Source organism: Molothrus aeneus, chromosome 2 (genome assembly GCF_037042795.1).
Source record: "Molothrus aeneus isolate 106 chromosome 2, BPBGC_Maene_1.0, whole genome shotgun sequence".
Taxonomy (NCBI): domain Eukaryota; kingdom Metazoa; phylum Chordata; class Aves; order Passeriformes; family Icteridae; genus Molothrus; species Molothrus aeneus.
The window spans coordinates 41,657,456-41,680,739 of record NC_089647.1 but is presented as its reverse complement, the minus strand read 5'-3'; the positions used below and the strand labels follow the sequence as shown (position 1 = coordinate 41,680,739).

The 23,284-nt window shown below is 38.2% G+C and overlaps 1 protein-coding gene across 10 annotated transcripts in view; it reads right to left on the bottom strand.

Moving 5' to 3' along the window:
- Positions 1-23,284, bottom strand: part of GRIA4 (glutamate ionotropic receptor AMPA type subunit 4) — a 215,252-nt gene that overhangs the window by 137,384 nt on the left and 54,584 nt on the right. For all 10 annotated transcript variants that reach the window (XR_010783133.1, XM_066544745.1, XM_066544746.1 and 7 more), the window contains exon 3: positions 6,643-6,882. Coding sequence is in view for 9 of the 10 variants with exons in the window: in XM_066544745.1 (XP_066400842.1) it covers positions 6,643-6,882 (240 nt within the window). In the remaining variant the exon portion in view is untranslated. The remainder of the gene's footprint in view (positions 1-6,642; positions 6,883-23,284) is intronic.

Genomic DNA, 23,284 nt, shown 5'->3' with positions numbered 1-23,284 from the left:
CCCACGTAAGAGAGTTTGCTGAAGACAAATAGCTTTTTATCAGATCTAGTGAGGCATATGGAAAAGTTCAAACCTGCAGACCACGATGTTAGAGCAGTCTAAGGACTATGCGAGCAGGTATTATCTGCTGTTTCTTTTATCAATATTTCTTCAATGTCACGACAACACTGATCTTTATTTCACAAAAATTCGATGCAAAACTGCACGATGCAATTAAGAATCTCCCATTTTTAGTGGACCCATTCATAAACTTATGTTTTTTAAATTGTCCAACATTTTGCCAAAGATCAGTAAGACGAAAAATTCATATTGTGGGAGTCCTACCAAATTCTTCCTGGTAATAGTAATGCAAAAAGGGTCCAAGACCAAGTGGATGACTGCAATTGAACAAAGTCAGATTCCCAAAATAATGTTCTTTACAATCCTAGACATAACTTGTTTTTTCAGGCTTACCGGTGATATTATTCTAGAAATTTAAGGCAAGAGTGATGTAGATTTGGGCTTAACAGTGCTATGTAGAAAACAAATACAGAGCACTTGGTGTCAAAATGATTTTTTTTTCAGTATTGTGTTGTAAGGTCACCTGCAATTTGCTTTTTATTAGCAACACCTGGTCCTTTTCACCTATTTCACAAATAAGAGCCTTGTCTCAGTGTTCTTATGCACGTAAAAATGTAAGTTATATATTTATATCACTACTATGAGTTAAACTTTAGTAAGTTTAGCTCTTTCAGTTGAGGTATTGAAATAACTTTACAACTTGCTATGATACTACCACTACTTTCACTAGAGACATCAAAAACTTTGTTCAGAAGTGCAGTAAAAATATCGAGTAAAGGTTGATGTAGGGCCAATTCTTTCAGCACCTAAATGCCCAGCTAATCATAACTTGTTGAGTACCATATTCTAATGATAGTCCTTCAACCTGATTTTACAGTGTTTTTATCTAGATCACTCTGATCATTTTTGATCTGATTTTTGAATAATAGAACACACTAAATGTTTTACAAAGGCTATATATATAATTGAATAGAAATAATATATTATTGAAAGTTGCTCCATAGTACCATAGTAGAAAATTAAGAAAATTATCTTTTCAGTGTCCTAAGTACTGTGAAGAAGCCATTCCCAGTTTCCTAGAGAAATCATGACAACTACATAAATAAACCTGAGGGGACATAAGAGATCATCTGAGGTGAATATAACAAAGCCCATCACCACTGCAAATATTTACTAACCTATTTAAAACCTCTGAAGTGGTAACAATCTTACCCTAGTGGTAAGAACCTCGTCAACTTATTCTAACCTTACTGAAACATTTTTTCCTAGTAGCACTTCAAATCTGACCACATAATTCTATCTTGCCTACATCTCATCAGGTACAAACAATTGATCTTTGCTCCTTACCAGTCCTACAACTAAAAAAAAGTAAAATAAAATCTCTATTTGTAAAGTTTTTTCTCATTGGTCATGTCTTCTTTTTTATTTTTTTTTAATATTCTTTCTCTTCAGTGGACCCTTGAAACTTATATCTGTATGTGGTGGTCAGGGATCGTGGTGTCATTCCAGCAATGGATCCTTGTGCTACATTTATACTGAAGGCCCTTGTTATAGCTTAAAACAGTATCTAGTGCTTCAAAAAGGCAAGGAAAAATTGTTTTGAAAAATTTTTGGCATTATTTTTTTGCAGTGGAAATCTCAACATGTGACACAGCAGCATGGCCAGCTGGATGAGAGCAATATTCAGCTTTCACATCTCACGCGCAGCATTCTTTTTCAAAATTTCAAAATAACCTCTACTTTACTGAACTCAGTATGTCTTTCTGTACTTACATCATACTTATGGCTCACCACAACTCCTGAAATATAGTCCATGATATTAACTCTGAGACACTTACTCTGCACTTTGTATCTATGATTCTTCCCTCCTATGCTTAGCCTTTATACCACCTTATCACATTTCTCATTCTTGAACTATCTGTTTGGCAGATCACTCTGAACTCTGAACCCTTTTTGTACCACTCATACCTTGGCCAAGCTCATAAACCCACCAAAGCTTTTCTCTGTGCTGTCATGCAAATTCAAAGACAAATCCCTTGCACCTCACCTGATACCTGCTCTTAGTTTTAAAATATGTTATTAGAAAAAATTTTGGGGTTATGGTTTCTACTTTTCAAATTACTATTGGAGGTACTGATCATGGATACACCAAACCTAATGGTTACTGCTGAGCCAGAAGCTCTGCCAAGGCTGGAAATTAAATTAGCCTGATAAACTGACTGTAAATAAAACCCATAATCTGCCTCAAAATAAGAGGGTAAGCTTTACATTTCCTATACCACTATTTGTCTTCTCCAGACATCTTCTGTTTTCTTCTGAGACTCACTTATCCTCCCCAAGTTCTTAGAGACAAAATCCTAGATATTGTTACTTTGTGTACTGTAGGATTAATTCTAACAGGACACCAATACTTATACAGTTTTAGATACACCAATACTTCTGCCAGGTTTAGATTGTCACAGAACAGTTTCAACTTTAAAGGAGTTGTTATAAAAACACTATCCAGAAATGTGGGAATTTACTTTGTGCACAGTGAGCTAATTTTCTTCATTGGCAGCCATAACTGAGTTGGTTTTATGAACATGTAATTAAAAGGAGTGGAGGGAAAAAAAGCATTAGCAAGGTACATAAGCAGGCTCACACATGACACCTAATTTCTAAAGCATGTAACTATTTTACACTCCTCGCCTCTGGTGAACCAACTGCTAGACCAGCTGGTAGCTCCACCCTTTGTGCTCCCCGCTTTAGTCACAGTCAGGGACTGAAACTTTCTGGGAAACACAGCTGGGTTCAAATGGATGCTGACATTCTGTGAAAGCAGTTTCCAGCTTGCTGGCTGCCATCCTCCCTGGTGTCCTATGTGTCCCCATGCTGCTCTACAGCCCCTCTGCCACTCTCCATCCTGGGACCTCTCAGCTCTGGGTAATCCCTGGAGTTTAACTAGCAACTTCAGCCATTCCAGCTCGCACTAAGGCTGCACAGGGTGTAAAAATATAACACTGACCTCTTGTAGGTTCAATTCTTGCACTGCTCAACTCTATATTGGATATTGAAAGTGCTAGGTGGATGGTTGGACTTAACCTTAAGGATCTTTTGCAACCTAAATTATTCTACGATTTTATTCTTAAACAGCTTCTCATATGTCACACAAACTCCTTCAAATTTCTTCTCTGGTTTCAGGGTCCGAATTTTTCTTTCTTGTGCCAGAAAATGTTGTCACCAACTAGCAGAATCACACTACAGGCATACTTGTGCTAGGTCAAAAATCCTATGAATTTACAGATACACAGCTCGACTTGATTATATGCCTCTTTTTAAATTAAACAGCTCTCAGTCACAATAAAACAACATATATAAACTGAATGTTCTTCTGCTCTACTCACTTGGTTTTTTTCACTTAATTCCCTTTAGAGATGACATCAAATCTTACCTGAGCTCTTTTTCCCTGCTGGACTTCCCTTTCCTATGGTTATCTCAAAGAGGCATGGTTTTTGTTTCAGCCCTTTCCTACTATGCTTTGCATAACTCAAATAAATGTTCTTCAGCCTCCTTTTTCTTTGTCCTGCCTGTGTTCCTGGCACTTTGCTGTTAATATTAATTGTATCAGGCATCAGGTCATAATTAAACCTTTTTAAACCTGGAAGGAGGATAAGAAAAAGAGGAATGTATTGAAACAAAAGGACCCTTCAGGTTTTAGCCTTCTGTGTCATTCCTTACTTGCTGACTTTCCCCTGTTAAATAATGAGTTGAATTTTCCTTCATCTTTCTCTTAGGTCTAATGCCTCTTGCAAAACCTGCTCTCCTTCTCCATAATGCCCCCTGCTAGATCCAATTAATTTTGTATTTTTGCCATTTGTCCTAGTATCTTCATTCTGTCACAGGACAGTGATTTTCCAGACTGTGAGTTTGGCAGAACATCAGAAAGGGAGATTTAACAAAATAGCTGAAGCCACCACCTCATCATAGTTTGTGTGGTCCAAGACTGCTACAGGGTCTATCTAACCCAAAGTGTGGTATGTGGGAATGACTTACAGAGATGCAACAAAAGTACATTACTAGCCTAAACTGAAATGTTAACACAGGTGGCTCCAGCATTAAAGCCTGGGGTTCTGCAGGGAGCTTAGGGGCTGTCAAAGACATGACCGGAATGATACAACAGAGAAACCTTCCTTGATAATAGTTTAGTAATATAGTAATATAGTATTAGTAATATAGTAATATAGTAATATAGTAATAGTAATATAATAATAATTTAATTTTTCAACTTCCAAGAGTCAGCAGCAACTGAGACATGCAACAGAACCAAGAAGCAAGCAGGACAGAAAGCCTCGAAAGCAGGTCTGAAAACAACATTCATTTGTCCACCACTGCTGCTGAAGTGTATTTTGTCATTCTATCTCTTGTGAAGTACTTCTGCCTTTTACAATTCTGACAGCTGCTAAATACTGCCTTCTTCCCAGACAGCTACTGTGTCAGGCTGGAATTTAGGCTTATTGCTCACCTTCCCTTATAAGAGCTTTTTCATAGCTTCCCACTAAAGCTGCAAAGATCAACTTGCAAGCCCAACAACAAAATGCTGAGGGGGTTCCCATTTCTTCAATTTGCTTTAATGGGGCTGCTCAGAGAAATAGGGAGACACCTGGCATGTAAAAGAAGGATCTCAGGCAAAAATCTGGACAAGGTTAATTTCTGGCCTCACTGACAGAGAGTCTATGACTTATTAATGATTTTTTTTTCTTTCTACACTTATTATGATAGTAAGGTGATGCTTACTTTTTTTTATAGCGTATCTGAGGTCCACACTGAAATTTTGTCTTGTGCAAAGATGGTGAAAATTTACTCAACAATTGTGTGTCTTTACAGTACTCTTAATACCAAAAGATACATTGAATCTTATTTTCTCCTGCATGAAACTGCATCACAAGACCTATTCAGAATTTGAGAGACAGTCCAATGTATTATTCCCTGAATCCAAGCTGGAAAATGTCATGTCTTTATCAAAGATGTGCTGATGAGTTCAGAGTGGCAGAGTTCAGTGCCATAAGAATTAATTATTAACCATGCTGTTATAGACTCTGTTCTGAAACTGTCCTTGGTGTGATATCACCTGCTTAAAAATGATGTCTCAACCTAATTAAGTGTGTGAAATTAGATGAGAAAGGTAACTACAGGCTGTGCACTTCTTTACTGAATAAACTGTTGAATTTGAAAGACCACATCTATAATGACATACTTTTTTTCTTGTTACTCATGACGATATGTTGAGTAGAAATACTTTAAAATTCTGCTATAGTTTTCTCTTTCCCATTACCTAATACATTCTATAAAGCTTCCCAGAACTTCCTCTATGGGTCCAGCAAACATTAAAAAAATATTTAGTTAAAAAAACAAACAAACAATTATGAAACTATAACAATTCTTTCCTTTTCTTCCATTATTCATTTTGATTGAAATTCAGGTATTTAGGCAGCATATCAAGGTAAAAACCCACTAAAATGTAGTGCTTGTATATAGGAGAAAATTAACTTCTATAGCCATAATCAAGTAATTAAACAGATTTAGTTAGGTCTGTGTAATTTCCTATTTCTTCTGTAGAGTAATTATACTGGAATAAAGCCACTTTAATTCTGGAATAGACTGTCCACATGGGGAACTATATTGAAACAGCTGTAGTAAAATAATTATTTAACTACAGCTATGCTGTTCGTTCCCCCCCAAAAGCAAGGCACCAGCATAAAAATCTCGCCTCTTTCGCAGAAGCTCAGCAATGCTGGCTCAGTCCTCTTCCACAAACTAAGACTTTGCCAGCAGAATGAGCACACAACTCAGAGAACAGCTTTTACCTCTCAGTTCCTCACTGAGAGGTGACGTACAGTGATGCACTTGCAGTTTTTTATCACTTAAACAGTTCTGAGATGCACTGGGATGTGGAATGGAGACTGTGGATAGAAAGTACACCAGTTCTGCAATTAACTATGTATTTTGTGAAAGTGTAGTCCATCACAGAGGTAACCCCAGCTGCAAGGAGCAGAAGATGGGCTGCAGCAGCACCTCCTCCCTCTGCCTGTGGATACCTTGTGCCTTGCAAGCATTGCCTCTGACCTCCACTACTCTGGCACAGCCTGAGGGCAGAGCTCTTCTCTGCCTTGACCTTCCAAAGCTTCCAAGCCCCACAGGCTCGCTCTCACCTCAGCTTACAGCAATGCAGATGCAGAAAAGAGGCTGTTCCTCTCTACTTTGTACTGCTGTCACTTACAAAGTGAACCGAAGAGAGAATAGAGCTGTAACATTCTGCTTATTGAACTGTATTTTTGTTTCACTACCATTGGTTTAAAGATTTTAGTATTCTAGGCTTAAAGCACAGGCTTTGGCTGGTCGATTACATTCTATGTGAATCCAATACCCAATTTTTGCAGACTAAGGAGCTCTTCCTTCAGCCACACAGCTACTCAGTTAGAGGTATTTCACCTCAAAGGCCCTCTAAACTTTGGCTCCCCAAGCTCTCAATGGGACATGGAAGTTCCACAGCCCTTGCAAAAGTGATTAGAACGATGCAGATAAGAAAGCTGGGTCCCAGCTTACCTCGATCTGTGTCGTAGAGGAAAACGAAGCGGTTCCATTCGTAGTGATCCAGCAAGCTCAGGAGGGCTCCCCGCAGGGACGGCCGCAGCTGCAGCACAAACTGGCTCTCGCCCTCCGTGGGGAAACTCGGCGTGATCAGCGAGATGTGCAAGGCGCTGCAGAATGAGGTCAAGGTATGTACTGATCTCTTATCATACAGTCCAAAAATGGCAAAAACTCCTCTAGAATACTGGGAGCAAACTGAAAGAGACAAACAAGTAAACAAACAGAGTTTTAGTGACAAAATATGTAGACAAGTGCTTACACATTCCAACATCCTCAAATTTCTAATTTGAAGATTTGCAATTCTGCTTGTGCAGTTACACTCAATTTTCATGTTTTATTATGGAAACCAATAAATTAATAAATCACTAAATAACATTTTGTGACTTTCCGATCCTGTTCATAGAACACTAAAGCATCCATAGTGGTTTTACTCTAAAACAAAATGTAAGATAAGTAACATGTGTTTTTGCATACCAGTGAAAAAAATCAACATATACTGTTTTAGCCATAGCTCTGCATAGTATCAGGCACTGAGCATTTCCATTACCTTGAACTGAAAAATGTTCACATTCTAAAATGTGAAAATTATCAAAAAATGTCACTGACCTTGTAAGTGAAATTTGGACATTTTGAATTGTTATGATGTAGAACCTTTGCTCCCTTTTAAACAGGAAGCCCTTGTGGTACATTAAAACACTTCTAGAGACATTGAGTAAAACCTGCTTCATGAATAATATCCTTGACTTTAAGAGGGCAGTTTAAGTAAAATATAGTAAATCAATGTGATCTGACTTTTGTCCCAACCCTTTTATTTCTACTCTGTGCTAACTGGAAACCAGAAAACAAATGACCTGAACATATATTCTGAGTTTTGATTTGCTCTTGAACTCACTGAACACACAGGGAGAGACTTCTATTGATTTCATCATACTGGGTAAGGACTTCACTGATCTCTGCACAAAAAAGGAAGCATATGGGTATTTTCTTGAGCATCTACTGCATTCTTATCAATTCATAAAGAGTCTAATGAAAAACATCCCATTTTTTGAAGCACAAACCAAGTTATTAGAAATTGTGTGATCATTAATGGTGTTACCTCTCCCAGACACACAGAAAATGGAGAAAGGAACAGTCAGTTAGGGGATCATCATATTTTCTATGCTTTCCTCTCACTATTTCCCATGCTCTCCTGTTCCAGATGCCCTCTTCTCAGAGTCCATTCTTACATGTTGCCTAAACATAGCAAAACTCAAGGCACCCTCCCACTAGCTGGGAGTTCACAGTCATTCTGCACATGCAGCACACTCAGGGAACAATGTACACCCTTACCAAATTCAAACCACTCCAGCTTTAACTTTTTCATATTACATTTATTGCATAAAGAGCTGAAAAAATTGTGCATTTTTCTCCCGAGACTTGGGTGATTTACCCAGTTCTGATGCCAGAACTGGAGTAAGAGACTTGAGGGCAGTTTTGTGATTTTATGTTCTCCTCCACTGTTATGGCTCCCATCCTAATGATTTTTAAAGTCAGATTTTACATAAATAGAGCTTTTTCAAAAGCTTTCTTCCTTCAGTTCACCTTCAATAAGTTCACCTTCAATATACACATCTCTTACAAACCCTCTTAGCATTTTTTTTTGCTGGACCACACAAAACAGATTCCCATAGACCCCTCAAATGATTGGCTTGTCATTCTACTAATCATCACAGGGAGCATTGCTCTCTGCTTTCCCAGCTCCATTGCATCTGGCTTGAACACAGATGACTGACATGTTGAGAATTTCAGTTAAAGGTTTCCTGCTTTTTTTTTTTTTTACATCATTTCCCCATCTCAACCATACAGTATCTTTTCTGACATATCCTAAGATGACACTGTGCTTTTCTAAAATCTGAACCTCAGTGATGGCTGATGATCATGTAGGGATTAAAAGTCTGCTTCTTCTTCCTTCTGGGCCATTTGCAAATGATGAGTTTCTGCTTATAGCAGAGTGTTTTCATCAGTCACTCTTATTTGTTTTCCATCATGCCCCACATAGTTCTGAACTCCTTTAAAATTATTTACTTCTCTGCTTACAGTGTTAGTCTGCTCTGCTTGATGCACTTATCTGCCTCTCCAGCAAATTCCATATTGGTACCTTGACTTTTTATCTCTGTGTCTATTGTAAAATTAGACAGTTAAGATCTTTCTCCTGTAATTGTTCTTCTCCAGCCTGGTACCTCCTCTTCTACCAAAATTTTTTGCCATCTTCTCCACAGTTTCATGCTTGCCTTTTGACTCTGTTTGTCTCCATTTCCAGAAATCAGTTCTCTTAAGACCATGTCTATTTTATTACATTCTCTTGGCAACTGGAAGATAGAGATCAATCCTATACTGTCTACCTTAGTAACTTCTGGTTGCATTTTATGCCATTTTCAATCTATATCCATATTTTAAAGCTTTCTTTCCATCAAAATCTGTTCTATAACTTCACTGATCATACCCATTACAGATCTAGTCAGAGGCACTTGTTATTGCATCCGCCCTTCAGTAAACCAGTTCTTGAAGAACCAGGGAAGAAAGATGTGACTTCTCTGTTCCCATTAGTCATCACACCTCTTTTAAGATCAACATTCTCGTGGATGTAAAATATCTCTTAGTTTTAAATCCCCAGCTAGATTTTCCTGCTTTTCTGTTACATCACCAATATAGAACAGCTTTGCTTATTTTCCTATTTCCTGTATTTTTATTAAAATATGTAAATGAACTTCTACTGTTATTTTAATGTTCTTTAAAAGTGTCATTTTTCAGTGGAAGCTCTAACTTAAGCTTTCATTTCTGCAGCAAATGTCCTTTATATCTCTTTTTTTTTAAACATAATCTTTCTTATTAATAATCCTTTCCAAACAGTTGTTTCTCATATCTTCCTTCTATAATCATTCATTGAGTCCCGTCCTGTATGTTACTTTCCTCTGCAAAGGGATTTCTTCATATTTTACAAGGATTTCTGTGAAAATATGGCAGGCTTTCTCTATTTTTAAACACAGTTCAATTAACTCTGACAACTGAAATAATTGAACACAACCCTCATGTAAGAGGTAGTTACTTTATATGTTTCTTGTTTAGACAAAATTCTTCCTAAGGCTCATTGCTGTTGTACTTCTTTGCAGTTTTACGGGGCACAGAGTACTTTTTGTAACTCATGGTCCTTACAGTAGGAATCCACATGATGAAAAATTCAAGAAATCAATGACAAGCTGTGAAATGGTACACTTAGAGGAGTTAAAGCTCAAATTCATTCTCAGGATGGAGAAAAAAGTCAAACTTGAAATTTCATTAAATAACATAATACGACCCTGAAGTACTTAGAGTAACAGAATAATAATTCTTCATGTTCAAAGCAAACTATCTTTGCCCCAGTCTAAATCCAAATATGATAAAACATTATCTGAATACCATTAAAGTCCTGAAATAGCCAATCCAAGAAAACTTGTGCTATTATACTTGAGATCAAGACTGGAAAATCACTGAAGAATGTCCTTCTTTGCTCCTTGATAAGAAAAAATGCTAAGATTAGGGTTATGAGACTTTTTTCTTACTCAGTATGAAACCCACAGAGAGGAAAAATGCCTGTGACACTATGGAGATGAAGCTTAAACATATGCAGAGATGCTGCAACACTCCTGAATCAATTTTACAGTAATCATCAGCGACCACAAAATCAGCAAAGCCACGAGGATTTGCATTCCAACTCACTACTGTTCTCAGAAAATGCCTCCCGGCAAACATGACTACCTGAATTTGCCAATTCGTTTTCCAGTTCTCTTACACTTCTAAAGGCATTTTACTTATTAAAAATTAACTAAATTATGCTTGGTAAAACAGTTGCATACTAGCATTCTAAGAAAATTTTGTTCAAGACTTTTTGCCTCATAAATACAAAGCAGTGACAAATACAGTTTTATGAGCAAATTTTGAAAAATATTGAACAATAATTTGTCTTTAAACCAGATACCTCTTTATAGTTGACAACTTACTATCTGTATTTCACATACTATTTTCTCCTGCAGATTTTGCAATGCTATTGGTCTCACCAAAGATGAGATTAATGTGGAGGTCAGACTCATAGAATCACAGCATGGTTTGGGTTGAAAGAGACATTACAGATAATCTAGTTCCAATATTCCCTGTCGTGGGCACCTGTCACTAGATCAGGCTGCTCAGGGCCCTATTCTGCCCAGTCTTGAACATCTCCAGGAACAGGGAGGCCACAAACCCTTTGGGCAAACTTTTCCAGTGCCTCACCACTGTCACAGTGAAGAATTTCTTCCCAATATCTAATCTAAACCTGTCCTCTTAAAGTTTAATGTCATTCCCCCTTGTCCTGCCACTACATGCTCTTGTAAACAGACTCTCTCCATCTACCTTGTAGGCTCCCTTCAGGTACTGGAAGGCTGCAATTATGCCTGAAACCTGGTTCTCTCAGTCTGTCTTCACAGGAATGGTGCTCCAGCCCTGGGAACAAGTGTCTCACCTCTGGACTGGCTCCAACTGGCTCCTTGTTGTGCTGGAGACCCCAGACCTGGATGCAGGATTCCAGGTGGCAGATTCCAGGTGGCATCTGAGCAGAGTAGAGGGGCAGAATCCCCTCCCTGGCCCTGCTGTCCATGCTGCTTTGGATGCAGCCCAGGATACCAATGGTTTTCTGAGCTGTGAGTACTCATTGCTGAGACATGCTGAGCTTCTCATCCACCACCACCTCCAAGGCTTTCCCCCAGGGCTACTCTTGATCCTTTCTCCACCCAGCCTGTTCCCCTTGGAATGGACTCCAGAAAAAACATTGCATGGTACCCTAAATTGCCAAGGTAGCATTATTGAAGTAGTTGTAATACGAATTAGATGTGTTCTATTCTAGCTGTTTGTACTACATGATAGTAAAATCACTTTAAAAGATTAGATGACCCACAGGACCTTCAGTTAAGAAATGATATCATAACACCAAAATGGCAAAAACTGCATATACTGAAGGGTTTACTGAGACACACGGAAAAGTCATGTGGTCTTCTTTCTCTGTAAGGGAAATACTTTCCAAAGTTCCTGCTACAGCTCTAAAGATATGTCCCTCACTTAAAACCCAAATCTTATCTTGAAAAACAAAAATCAAAAAATTCCAACAATGTCTTATTCCCAACTTATGCCCAAATAGTTTATATCCTCTAAACAATATGTTTACAGAGAGAAAGTAGGCTACAGCTGGATTGACAACAACGTTAGTTTTGCTCAGCAGCAAACAGCCACCAGGTGTAGGAACCATATATGTAGGAACCTGGAAGACCTGCAGCCTAACACTAAAGTAACATGATAGAACCTTCATCAGTCATGACTCACTGACCCTGAGTGTTCCAGGACACAGGTGCTGGAATGACCATTGTAAAAGCCTTCCCCTACGTTTTCAACTCTTGTGTGGGAAGCACTGGCACAGTTAGCTATTACAGATATGTTGACAGACACACTGATCTGTCATAAAAACACAAACTTTTCTGGAACCGCAAAAATTGAAAGACTCAAGACTAGTTTACATTGTGGAAGTTTTCAGATATGAGGACAGTCTTTCATTGCTGTCTCTTCCCTTTCTCCCATGCTTTGGACATCCAGACGGGGTTTAGGGATTATGATTGGTCAATGACAACTTGTGTCTGACTCTCCTTCCTCCTCAGGCTGCTCACCTAGCCCAGATGTCCTGGATCCAGTTCTCCTGGATCTCCCCAGGAGATACTGTCCTTTGCAAACTTCTTCAGCACGGGCCCTTGCCATGAGCTGCAGATATTCAAGAACTGCTACCTTGTTGGCACACTCCAAGTAGTCCTTCAGGAAAAGACTGCTTCAACATGGGTCCCCCACAGGCCACAATTCCTGTTAGAGAACTTGCTCCAGCATGGGCTCCTCTCTCCATTGGAGCACAGCTCCTGCCAGGAGCCAGCTCCAATGTGGACTCTCCATGGGCTGCAGCTTCATTTAGGGCACTTCCACCTGCTGGCATGGGATCCTCCACAGGCTGCAGGTGGATCTCTGCATCCCCATGGATCACCATGGGCTGCAGGGGCACAGCTGCCTCCCCATGGGCTGTACCATGGGCTGTGGGGGAATCTCAGGTCTGACACCTGGAGCACCTCCTGCCCCTCCTTGTGCCCTGACCTGGGGGTCTGCAGGCTGTTCCCCTCACATATTCTCACTCCTCTCTCTCACTGCTCCTATGCAGTGTTTTTCATCCTTTACTGAATGTGTTATCCCAGAGGTACCACAGCATCACTGACAAGGTCAGCTGGCTGAAAACTCTGTCTGACACAGGAGTGGCCCCCGGCATCTTCTCGCAGAAGCTGTCCCTCTATTCCCCTCCCCCCAGCCAAAGAAGGGCAGGCACTGATCTCTTCTCTGTGGTGCCCAGTGACAGGACCTGACAGAATGATGGCCTAAGTTGTGTCAGGAGAGGTCTAGGGTGGATATTAGAAAAAGGTTCTTCATCTAAAGGGTGGTTGGGGTCTGGAACAGGCTCCCCAGGGAAGTGGTCATAGCAGCAAGCCTAAGGAGAGTTCAAGGAGCACTTGGACAATGTTCTCAGGCACATGGTGTGACTCTTGAGGATGGTCCTGTGCAGAGCCAGGACTTGGACTTGATTATCTTTGAGGGTCACTTCCAACATAGCTTATTCTACTCTTCTTTGATCTGGTAAACTCCAGAGAGCAACACATTTAAAAAGCATATTTAGGGAGTCACATTTTTTTGTGCCACCATGAAAAATTTAATTTGAGGTGTGTCTGAAATGCCATCAGTGGTCCATGATTTCATGGGTCACAGTCACATACACTGTTTTCTTCAGCTGCTGTGCACCTGCCAGCACCGATGTAAAAAATACTGTGCAAATTTTTCTGACCTGAAGAACTCCTTCCAAGAGGAACAGCCTACTCATATGGAGATGCAAGGTCTACATGTGAGATTAAGCACAGAAGGGAGAATCATTTAATCTAAACATGAACCACCTCTGAAGATCTAATGATTTATAAACCTTTATTCGTAAGAACTGTGAGGTTGGAGATGAGACTAAGCACTATTTCTAAAATAGCTTTGAGATTGGTGTTTCCTGTTAAAATGTCCAATGATCTTTCTGTTCATTTTGCACAGATCATCCCAACAGTCTCTTTCTCCTCTCTGCTCTCTGATCCACCTCCTGATCACTCCACTGACTTCCACCTCCTGGAAAGAGGACACAGAGCTAGTTAGAGCTCTGGAACTAAAAGACAAATGATCTAAATTCATCCCTCTGTAGTTTTAAACTACCTTGCATCCAAATCCAGTACAGATTTGAAACACATATGCTCTTCCTCAGTTGAGCTTGAGACTGCTGATTTAATACTAAATTATGCTCTTGCATTAAGAATAATTCCCAACACTGAGACAAACTTAATGAGCTGAACTAAATCACTGATATAAGATGACAGACAGGATTATAAAAAAGAAAGCAGTGTTACATAAAGTGGGTAGATTAAAAATATTATAGATGTATTAGGACCAGTTTACTACTATCTTAAAAATTGTTTGGAGTAGAATAGTATACCTCTAAATACGGTTAACAAGGAGTTAACAAAAGGGAAACAAGGAGTTTTTAACAAATTATATAGTTAATACATCCAACAACATCCAATAAAACCCTATTCGTGTTCTATTTATAGACCCTGCACCTTCTAAATCATCATCTACCTCTGTCTTTTGATCACAAGCTCCTTCAAGCAAATTAATTATCTTGCATTTAGGAGGCATATATCACATCTCAGGTAGCAACATATCTAGAGTGTTATAACCAGAAATAATATCACAGCATTAACCAAATAATAATAATATTTGGTTAAATAATATCACACTTTAACCAAACCAGCTTATTGCTCTAAAATTTAACACCATGTTAGTGGTTGAGGTGAACAGACTACATTATGATCTTTCCAGCTTTAAAAAAAACCCAAAAAACCAAAAGAAACCCCAATGAATCACAAGCATTACTCTCTTGAGTATTTATTCCTCTCAAACATTTGTCCTTCTATAATAAGACATTGCATAATGAGAAGTCTGGCATGTTGGGTACTGAATCTCTGAAACTAAATTCATCCCCTGGAGCAAGTCACTTTGCATTCCCATGTCTCAGTTTTCAAGGTTTAAACTGTCTGTTCTATTGAGGACTATAAGCACTTGACAGGAAGGCCAGTCTCCTGTTAGATATCTGTAAAAAGTTCAGCACAATGGTCCAGCTGTCTCAATGTGGCTTCTGAGTGCTACCCCACTGTGTATGGATGTTATACCTAGTGGATATAACCTGTCTCTTGCAGTTCTACAGTGAATTCTGAAACCCTAAAACTACGTAAGCCTTTGTCCCAAAGGTCATTTTGTTTGACTGTATGTGTAAGATGAAGCACTTACTAAAAAGTGTGCAGGAGCTTTTGACTGGAGTTCAACACCAGATAAACCAAACACAGAAAATTCATGAGTGTTTTCTACTCACAGCAGTGGATTCCTTCTAGTACTCACTTCTAAGCAACTTACCAGCTCATTTAAAAATACTTCCTAAGTACAATGAAAGCCTTGGTTTAATGTGGTAGATCAAATGGTAATTTGGGAAATGCAGTTCTGTTTGTTCAGCTGCAGATGTGAGAACATATTGTAAAACAAGATACAAACTTACAACATTTTTAATTAATTGCCACATTTCCAGAAATCATTTTTGTGAATTATCTCTAAAAGACTATTTCTGCTCAAAGACAATTCCTGAAACAATATCAGAAAGTGATAGTGCATTGCTTGCCTATTGAATGGAAAAATAGAATTGAATGAGCTTAACTAACATGCACAGTATTTTCTTCTTTTAAAATAAATTTAAACTTTTTAATATAGTATTTTGTGTACAATGTCTTATATCAGATCACTAAGCTACAGAACTTTAACTTTAGAAGGTTATCCTGAGAGATGCCCAAAATAAAAGACCATTGAGACCAGGCAAGACTGGCTTGTAAGTCCAACTGCCCAACTCTTCTCCGTGCTTCATATGGAGGCAAGGTTTTCTCTCCACAAATTAATACATTGATTAAAGTTTCCTCCAAGCCAATTGCAGAAGCTGTGAAACAAGCATGTGTGTCTTTGTATGTACAGGGGCACACAGAGAGTGGATGAGTCTGTCTCACCTGGTTCTTACAATCAAAAAATCAAGGGTTTTAATTTCTGGGGCTTTTTATTGTCTGTCTGTGAAATAGAAAAAAAAAATAGATTCCAAAGACAGATCTTAAAATGGGTGATAAATTGTGTGTACTGATTTATCCACTAGAGGTACCTTTCTCTTTTTAACTGCAAAATTAAATGACACAATTTAGATAGATAGATTAAAAACTCTTCACACAATCTCACTTTAGAAAAAATACCTTTGTATTTTTAATTCCCCTTCCATCCCTTGATTCAATGTGATTTGGAGCTGCCCTTCTCTGAGGCTCATCTCATATGACTGACACAGATCCCTTGCAGCCAGGGGCTCCAGGTATTTCTCACATAGAGATCATGTATCTGTATTTTCCTTAAAAGTGCTCACAACTCTCATTTCTTGATAAAGAACATAAAGTAGCTTGGCCATTTATAAATTTCTGAGAGGGAAACTGCTTTAATCTTTAAATACCTCCATCTGAAAACTTGGGCACCACTAAAGTATTTTACTTTCATTAATATATAATTCCATATAATTTAAATCCAGTGGAATGTTTTTATAGAACAAGAAAAAAATTTCCATTGGGTTTATTTACAAAATTTCCTTTTCCTCTGTGCCTTGGCTAATTTCTTTGATAGAAAGCCCCTCATGAATTTCACATTTGCTGAACACTAACAAATCTTTTCTCATTTTTAAAAGCACTTTACAGCTCTACAATAAATCATCCAGTCTTTGTGCCTTTGTCCTCCTGTCCTGTGCACTCCATGGATCTGATATTTATAGCTGCCTGGCAATGCACATACACGTGCGTATCCCTAACTCTGCCAAAACTTTCTTTTTGAAAGATCTCCCATAGAAAATCCACATGCAGCATTTACCTTTCATAGTCACATGAATGAGAATCCACATTGGTACAGAAGTTCTTTTTTAGCTGTTTTTAAAAGCTGATAAAAATACCAGTAACATGTGAGAATTCCAAGCTTTTCAGAATTGCAGAAGTTTTTTAAAAAGTTAAACGTGGTAGGAAGTTCCTGTGGCACTGGCAGGTTTTCTCAAGGACAAAGTCTATACAGCCATCTTTGAATTTTTTTTTCTGCTTCAGGATAAAAGCTTAGAGAGGCATAACAGATTGCATGGAAATTAGATTGGACTACAGTAAAAAGCTGGTTTATGGAATCAATCGTAAAATTCCCAGTTGCTTAACTGAGGTGAACATTTCACCTCTGATACTCCCAGTGGTTAGAGATCTTCTTGCAAAATCCTATCACCTAAGTTTGCCAGCTGAGGGAAAACTCATCCTCATTAAATGAATATCTAGAGAAATCATGTTTGATAACTAATCTAGATTGCCTGTGTGATTAAACATTTTTTGCTTCTCTGATTAAACATTTTTTCTCTTTCTTGGATTGATTCATTTACTTCAAGACATATTACTTCTTTCAATTCAAATTTGAACTTCATCCAAACATTTCTTTGTGGGGAAAACAAATTACCTTGCAGCTTGTTTTTCCCCCAAAATCTAATACTTTATAAAACCTTGCCCCATATTCTATTTTAATGAAATGGTGCAAACAAAAATAAAAGTTTTGTTTTAAGAAGTAATCTTCTGATGGCCCACTTGTCTACAATGCTAGCCTCTTTTTTAAATTATTAATATTTATCTTGAAAAAGGAAAAAATAGGCATATTTAAAAAGAAATTTTTCTTTCCAGCTCATTTTCTTCTTTCCAGAAGAAAAAGAGCTGAATAAAAAAAAGAATCAGTTTCATCAGTTTTAAATAGGGAGGGTAGCTTATGCAGTTAATTACATAAAAATAGCTTTTTATTCATAGCTACATAATCACAGGTTTTTCTTACACATAAGAAGAAATATTTGTACGCTACAGAAAAAAATAGCTGCAATTTTTTTCTTCTTTTTGGAGAAATAAACGTTAATTCTGAAATACTCCTGCCAGCAAAACTGTTATCGACAGGAATTAACTGTATTTCATTTGAGATGTGAGTTGAAGCCATACAACTTGGCTCTTAACCTAAACTGTTTTGATGAAGGCTTTACCATAATTTTTACCTCAAATGCTGTGCTCAGTCCTGGGCCCCTCAGTGCAAGAGAGACATTGAGGGGCTGGAGCGTGTCCAGGGAAGGGCAACGGAGCTGGGGAAGGCTCTGGAGCACAAGTGCTGTGAGGAGCAGCTGAGGGAGCTGGGGGTGTTCAGCCTGGAGAAAAGGAGGCTCAGGGGGACCTCACCACTCTTTGCAGCTGCCTGACAGGAGGGTGCAGCCAAGTGGGGTCAGCCTCTTCTGCCAGGCAACAAGAGACAGAACAAGAGGAAATGGAAAGTTGTGCCAGGGGAGGTTGAGATTGGAGATTAGAAAAATTTTTTACTAAAAAGAGGGTCAAGCATTGGAACAGGCTGCCCACAAAGTGGTTAGATCACCATACCTGAAAGTGTTCAGAAAACATGCAGATGTGGCACTTTTGGGACATGTTTAGAAGTGGACATGGCATGATATGTTTAGGAACTCGGAGGTCTTTTTACGACCCATATGATTCTATAATTCCATTAAACTGGGGGGGCATGGGGGGCGAGGATGGCTCCAATGTTATTCATCATCTTCTAATGAGAGCACATGCCAGAGCATCCTACATCATAGCCTGCATTTTCTCTTGAAAGCACATTTTCCTAATGTACTGATTTTCATGTCTCTTCAGAGAAGGTTAGACTTCTGGTCTTAGAGGTCTTTCTAGCTGTGAGTCTGTAACTCACATTTTGAACCAATGTTTCTTCTTTATGTCAAATGTTGTGTTCTAATTTTACTGAATCGGAAAAAAAATCAACGCTGCTTTAATTTGAGGAAGCTCAAGTACAGCATTTTTTAAAGTATTGGGGAAGCTTGGTACTTCCATGTGACTTTAAAAGGGGACTAGACATTTAACTGCTCCCTCTGGCTTAGGAAATATCTCCCCAGATCACTGAAAGAATTGGCAAAGGAAGATATAGCAGGCAGGTAATCATGAAAGATGTAACTAACTTGGCCCAGCATAAGGATTCATTCCAGCATAATTTTCATTTATACTTGGCCAAAAATGTTAATTTTTGTCCGGTTTGTAGTTTTATATTAAGAAATAAAGTCTGTCTTTAGGGGAGTGATGTCACTTGATCCATCACTATAACTCTATTGTTTTTTGTTGGTGAGTGTTTCTCAAATTCTTATTCTTCCACCTTGATCTTCCAGCCACCGCAGCTTGTCCCCTGAAGAGCAATGATCTCTGTCCAGTCCAGGCTTTTGAATATGTTGGCCCAGATGGGGCTGAGGTTCTACTTTCTCTCCTCAGTAACTGATTTCACATCATCAGGGGTTCCCTCACTAGCAACTTAAATCATTGTTGACTTTGATTCATGCTATTGTGCAAAGATATAATCTTAAAAAATTTCTCCCGCTTTGCTATTTACTATTTAGAATCAGTGAAGCCATGAATTCCTTTTGGCCTCAAAAAGATTAAAAGACGTTCATCACATGATGTTGATTAAATAACATTAAATAAAATACTGCTTCCTTGGCCACTCTTAAATCTGAGTATCATTTAAAGATCCAGAAAACATGGTTTTTAATTTCTGAAAACAATTTTCATGTTAAGAGGATAAGTGTGATGAAAATCTTACCTGGTTTTTTCCCCCAATGTCCCATGGGTTAATAACCACTAGTATCTAATTTCACATACTTTAACTTGAAAAAAAGCATTTTCAGTAATTTTTTTAGTCCTCGTAACTTGGATTTACATACAAAAAGTTTCTGAATGCTTTTGAAAAAATCGGTTTATCTTTCCCTTCTTCTTGATGGTAGGAAGCACTACTTGAAACCAGTGTTTCTGATGGATAAATGGAACGTGCTATCTCATCATGAGATTACATACAACTTGATGAGAGACATAACTTCAGAGGATCTAGAAAAATTCTACTGCTGCCTTCTGCAGCCTGTGACCAGGTATAGGCAGGACAGCAGTTGTTGAAAAAGTACACAAGGTTCTTCTGAAGCTATTCCCCAGTCAAGGAGGATCTTCTGAGCTGTCATTTCAGGGATGAAGATATATAAAGTGCCAATTGTTTATTAGTCTACCCACATTTGAGGACCTTTTACTTACAGTGGATAAGAGATTTCCAGGCTCCCATGAATTTTATACTGTGATAGTGCAAGTGTGTTCTGAAGAGTAAATAAATTTTAAAAATAATGTGAAATTTACTTTGCCATGTACATCTAAAAAATACTTCACAATCTAATGAACTGCCTTAATGGTACCTGGAAGGATAGAGAAGTGAAAGCCAAGGAGTTTGTAAGTTTTCACTCAAACTCCTATTTTAATTTCCAATAGATATTTCAATTAGCTCTTCTGAGTTTTCTAAAAAGCAGTTTTCTGAAAACCAAAATGCTAACATTTAAGTTCTTCATATAATTGAAGTAATGAGTAAAACATTTTCAAAGAATCAGTAGGATGACTGTAGATACCCTTAATGTCCATCAGTGGCCTGTTCAGCAAGGATTCTCTGAGATTTCTTTTATCATTCTATACTTCATACTCACTCAAAAATCCCAGGCATTTTACTCTTAACTTCACATAACCAAAACCATACCAAGAGATTTTCTCTCTAGAAATTTGATCTTAGGCTGTTTGGGTGACTATACACATCTGGAAATCATGGTTCCTTCAGACATCTGATGATGCTGAACACTCAAACAGATTGTGTTTTCTGTACTTTTACTTGGTCCTTCATGTCGCCTTGTTATTTCAACCATCTCACTGCACTGATGTTTTTCCAGCATCTTTTAGCTTCCCTGTTTCCCACAGATAATCATAGCTAAGGAATTTTTTCAGATGTAGACTCTGCCTACTGTGGACACGTCTGATCAAAATGACATTACGGAATTACTGTCTGTAGAGGGTCAGAAGTCCAAAATTTAAGAACCTCCAAGCTAGCTCCCTGCCCTCTGCCCATTTTCTCCCACTGTGCCTTGCAGTTTCTTCTCTACTCAATTGATGAGGGGCTCTTCTTAGACTCTCATGATTATGCCAGCGGAAATCAGCCACAGTACAAATAGGTGATTTTAAAACCAAATGCTTGGTATGGATGATTGGAAATGCATGTTCCACTGCCTTCCATTTTTGCCACCAAGCTGTTTTTAATTTCTATAAAAAAACTAATGTTTCAACTTATTTTATGTATAAAATACATTTTTCAACAGCTAAAGGTCTCACATAATAACTAAAGTAATGAGAAGAAGGAATTACTTTTCTAAAAATAAAATATGGATGAACCCTTTGACCAAGAGTATTTACAGTGAAAGTCATTCAGCTTCCATTCTAAATGGAAGACCAGTCTCATCAGACCTGAGTGCAAAATATATTGTGGCCATGCACTCTGTTTAATGACTCCAAGCTCCAACTGTTTGATATGAAAGGCAGTTTTCAGTGCCAAATGCCATGAATGGGTTATACTTTCTAAAGAACCCTTTTCAGCTAAAACAAGACTTAAGAAAAGACGTTTAATACATGCCCGAGCATACCTGTCTACATATCGCAATATGTATGCATGTTCTCTGTTTCTGTGGATAAATTTTTCTATTCTGTATTTTTCTATTCTGCTGCTTGTTTTAAACACATAAATCAAGAGACAGATACTAGCTTAGATGTCTCTAAAAGAAGTATGCAGATAAGTCTAATAAAGTACATCACTTTGTGTCTAACATATTTGTCTTACATATTTCTCCATGTTTAGTTTACATGGAGAGTTTATTTCATTTCAATTCTGGGGCAGGAGGTACTTATGGAAATGAATGTACTGTTGTCTGAGGGCCTAGCAGTTGATGAGAGGAGAATGTTTATGCTGTCTCATAAAGTATTGTTACCACACACAAAACAATTTTTCACATGAAATAATCAACTTCTACATTAAACCACTAACTTCTCTGTTATGAATGAACACCTCTTTTGTAACTCTGTACTTGTAAAACATTAAACAAAATAGTGTCTTCACCCAAAAACGAAGCTCTTAAGGGCTTCCAAACTAAAAGCAGACTGTAGAACAGAGGTAAAGGTTTTGAATGCTTGGCATGACCTACCTCCCCTTGACTCAGGTAGCCATCCTGAAACCCAACACTGCCTTTCGTAGGCAGAAATTGCTTAGCATACCTTGTATTCTCCTCTAAGAGCAAAACTGCTAACTTGCATTAATATCAATCGATGTTACTAAATTTAATTATTGCACTCTTACACTACAGTAATACCAGAATCTTTCTTGCAACCACACAAAAAGATGTCAGTGCTACCTACTGACTTAAAATCATAAATCTGAAGAAATCAAACTACTTCTCAAAAACTATCTCCCCATTGTTCTCCTTAGGCACAATGTAATGCAGATACTTCGGCTCCCATCCTGCTTTCGGCACAACAATCAAAAATGCTGTTTCCATCTCTCTTCCTATGACATTGTCAGGTTGTGAGGTTATAAATGAGAACAATACTCTGTAAAGCGCAACAAAAAGATGGCAAAATGTATTTGAAACCATTTAAGTGAGAGAGCATTGCTGGTCCAAGCCTAAAGCAGCTGTCAATATTCAGTTTTATGCACCAATTCACATCTTTCTACATGCAATGAGTTTTCTTCATTTTACAAAAAATACATCTTCTGAAGGCAGAGATCCTGATTTTTGTAGTTCGAAAATGCTCAAAAAAAAAAAAAAGGCAGTGACAAAACAATATGTGTTCAGTTCTCTCCATTTCTTTCTGAGTTTTCAGCTAATTCTGTCTTCTCTATGCCTGGTTTTCAGGCACCATCTCAAGTCTTTCCACAATTTCACTAATTTAAAACAGGAGCATGAGCCCTCGCATTTTGTTCTCTCATATCTTTGGCAGGAATGGGGCTTCATCCAAAGGCATTTTGAAATAGACTATCTATAATTGGGATTTCTACAGAGCTGGCCAAATGTGCTGGTGATAGTTTTAGAAAAGAAAACAGATAAGAAGGGAGCTGACATTGTTTGGCTGGCACCCTGTTATCTCTGTGAATGGACCAAAGGGTGCTGTGGGGTCTGGGGGAAAAGGAGGCACATTGTCAAGCAGGCTTTGCCATTACAAATGCTTTTTTAAATCATGTTTATCACAAGAGATTTAAAATAGCTATCACCTTATGTAAACTTCTTTTGCTGTTCCAACTTCAGCCTTCTCAATTGAAACCTATGTTTTTTTCTATTTATTTTTGGACTTCAGCAGAGCAGAGTCCATCACTTCACTGAACTGTTTGGTCAACAAAATGAGCAATATACTCTGTTCTTCTGTACATGAAAACCGACTGAAATTTAATAAAATTAAAATTTAAGTAAAATTAAAAT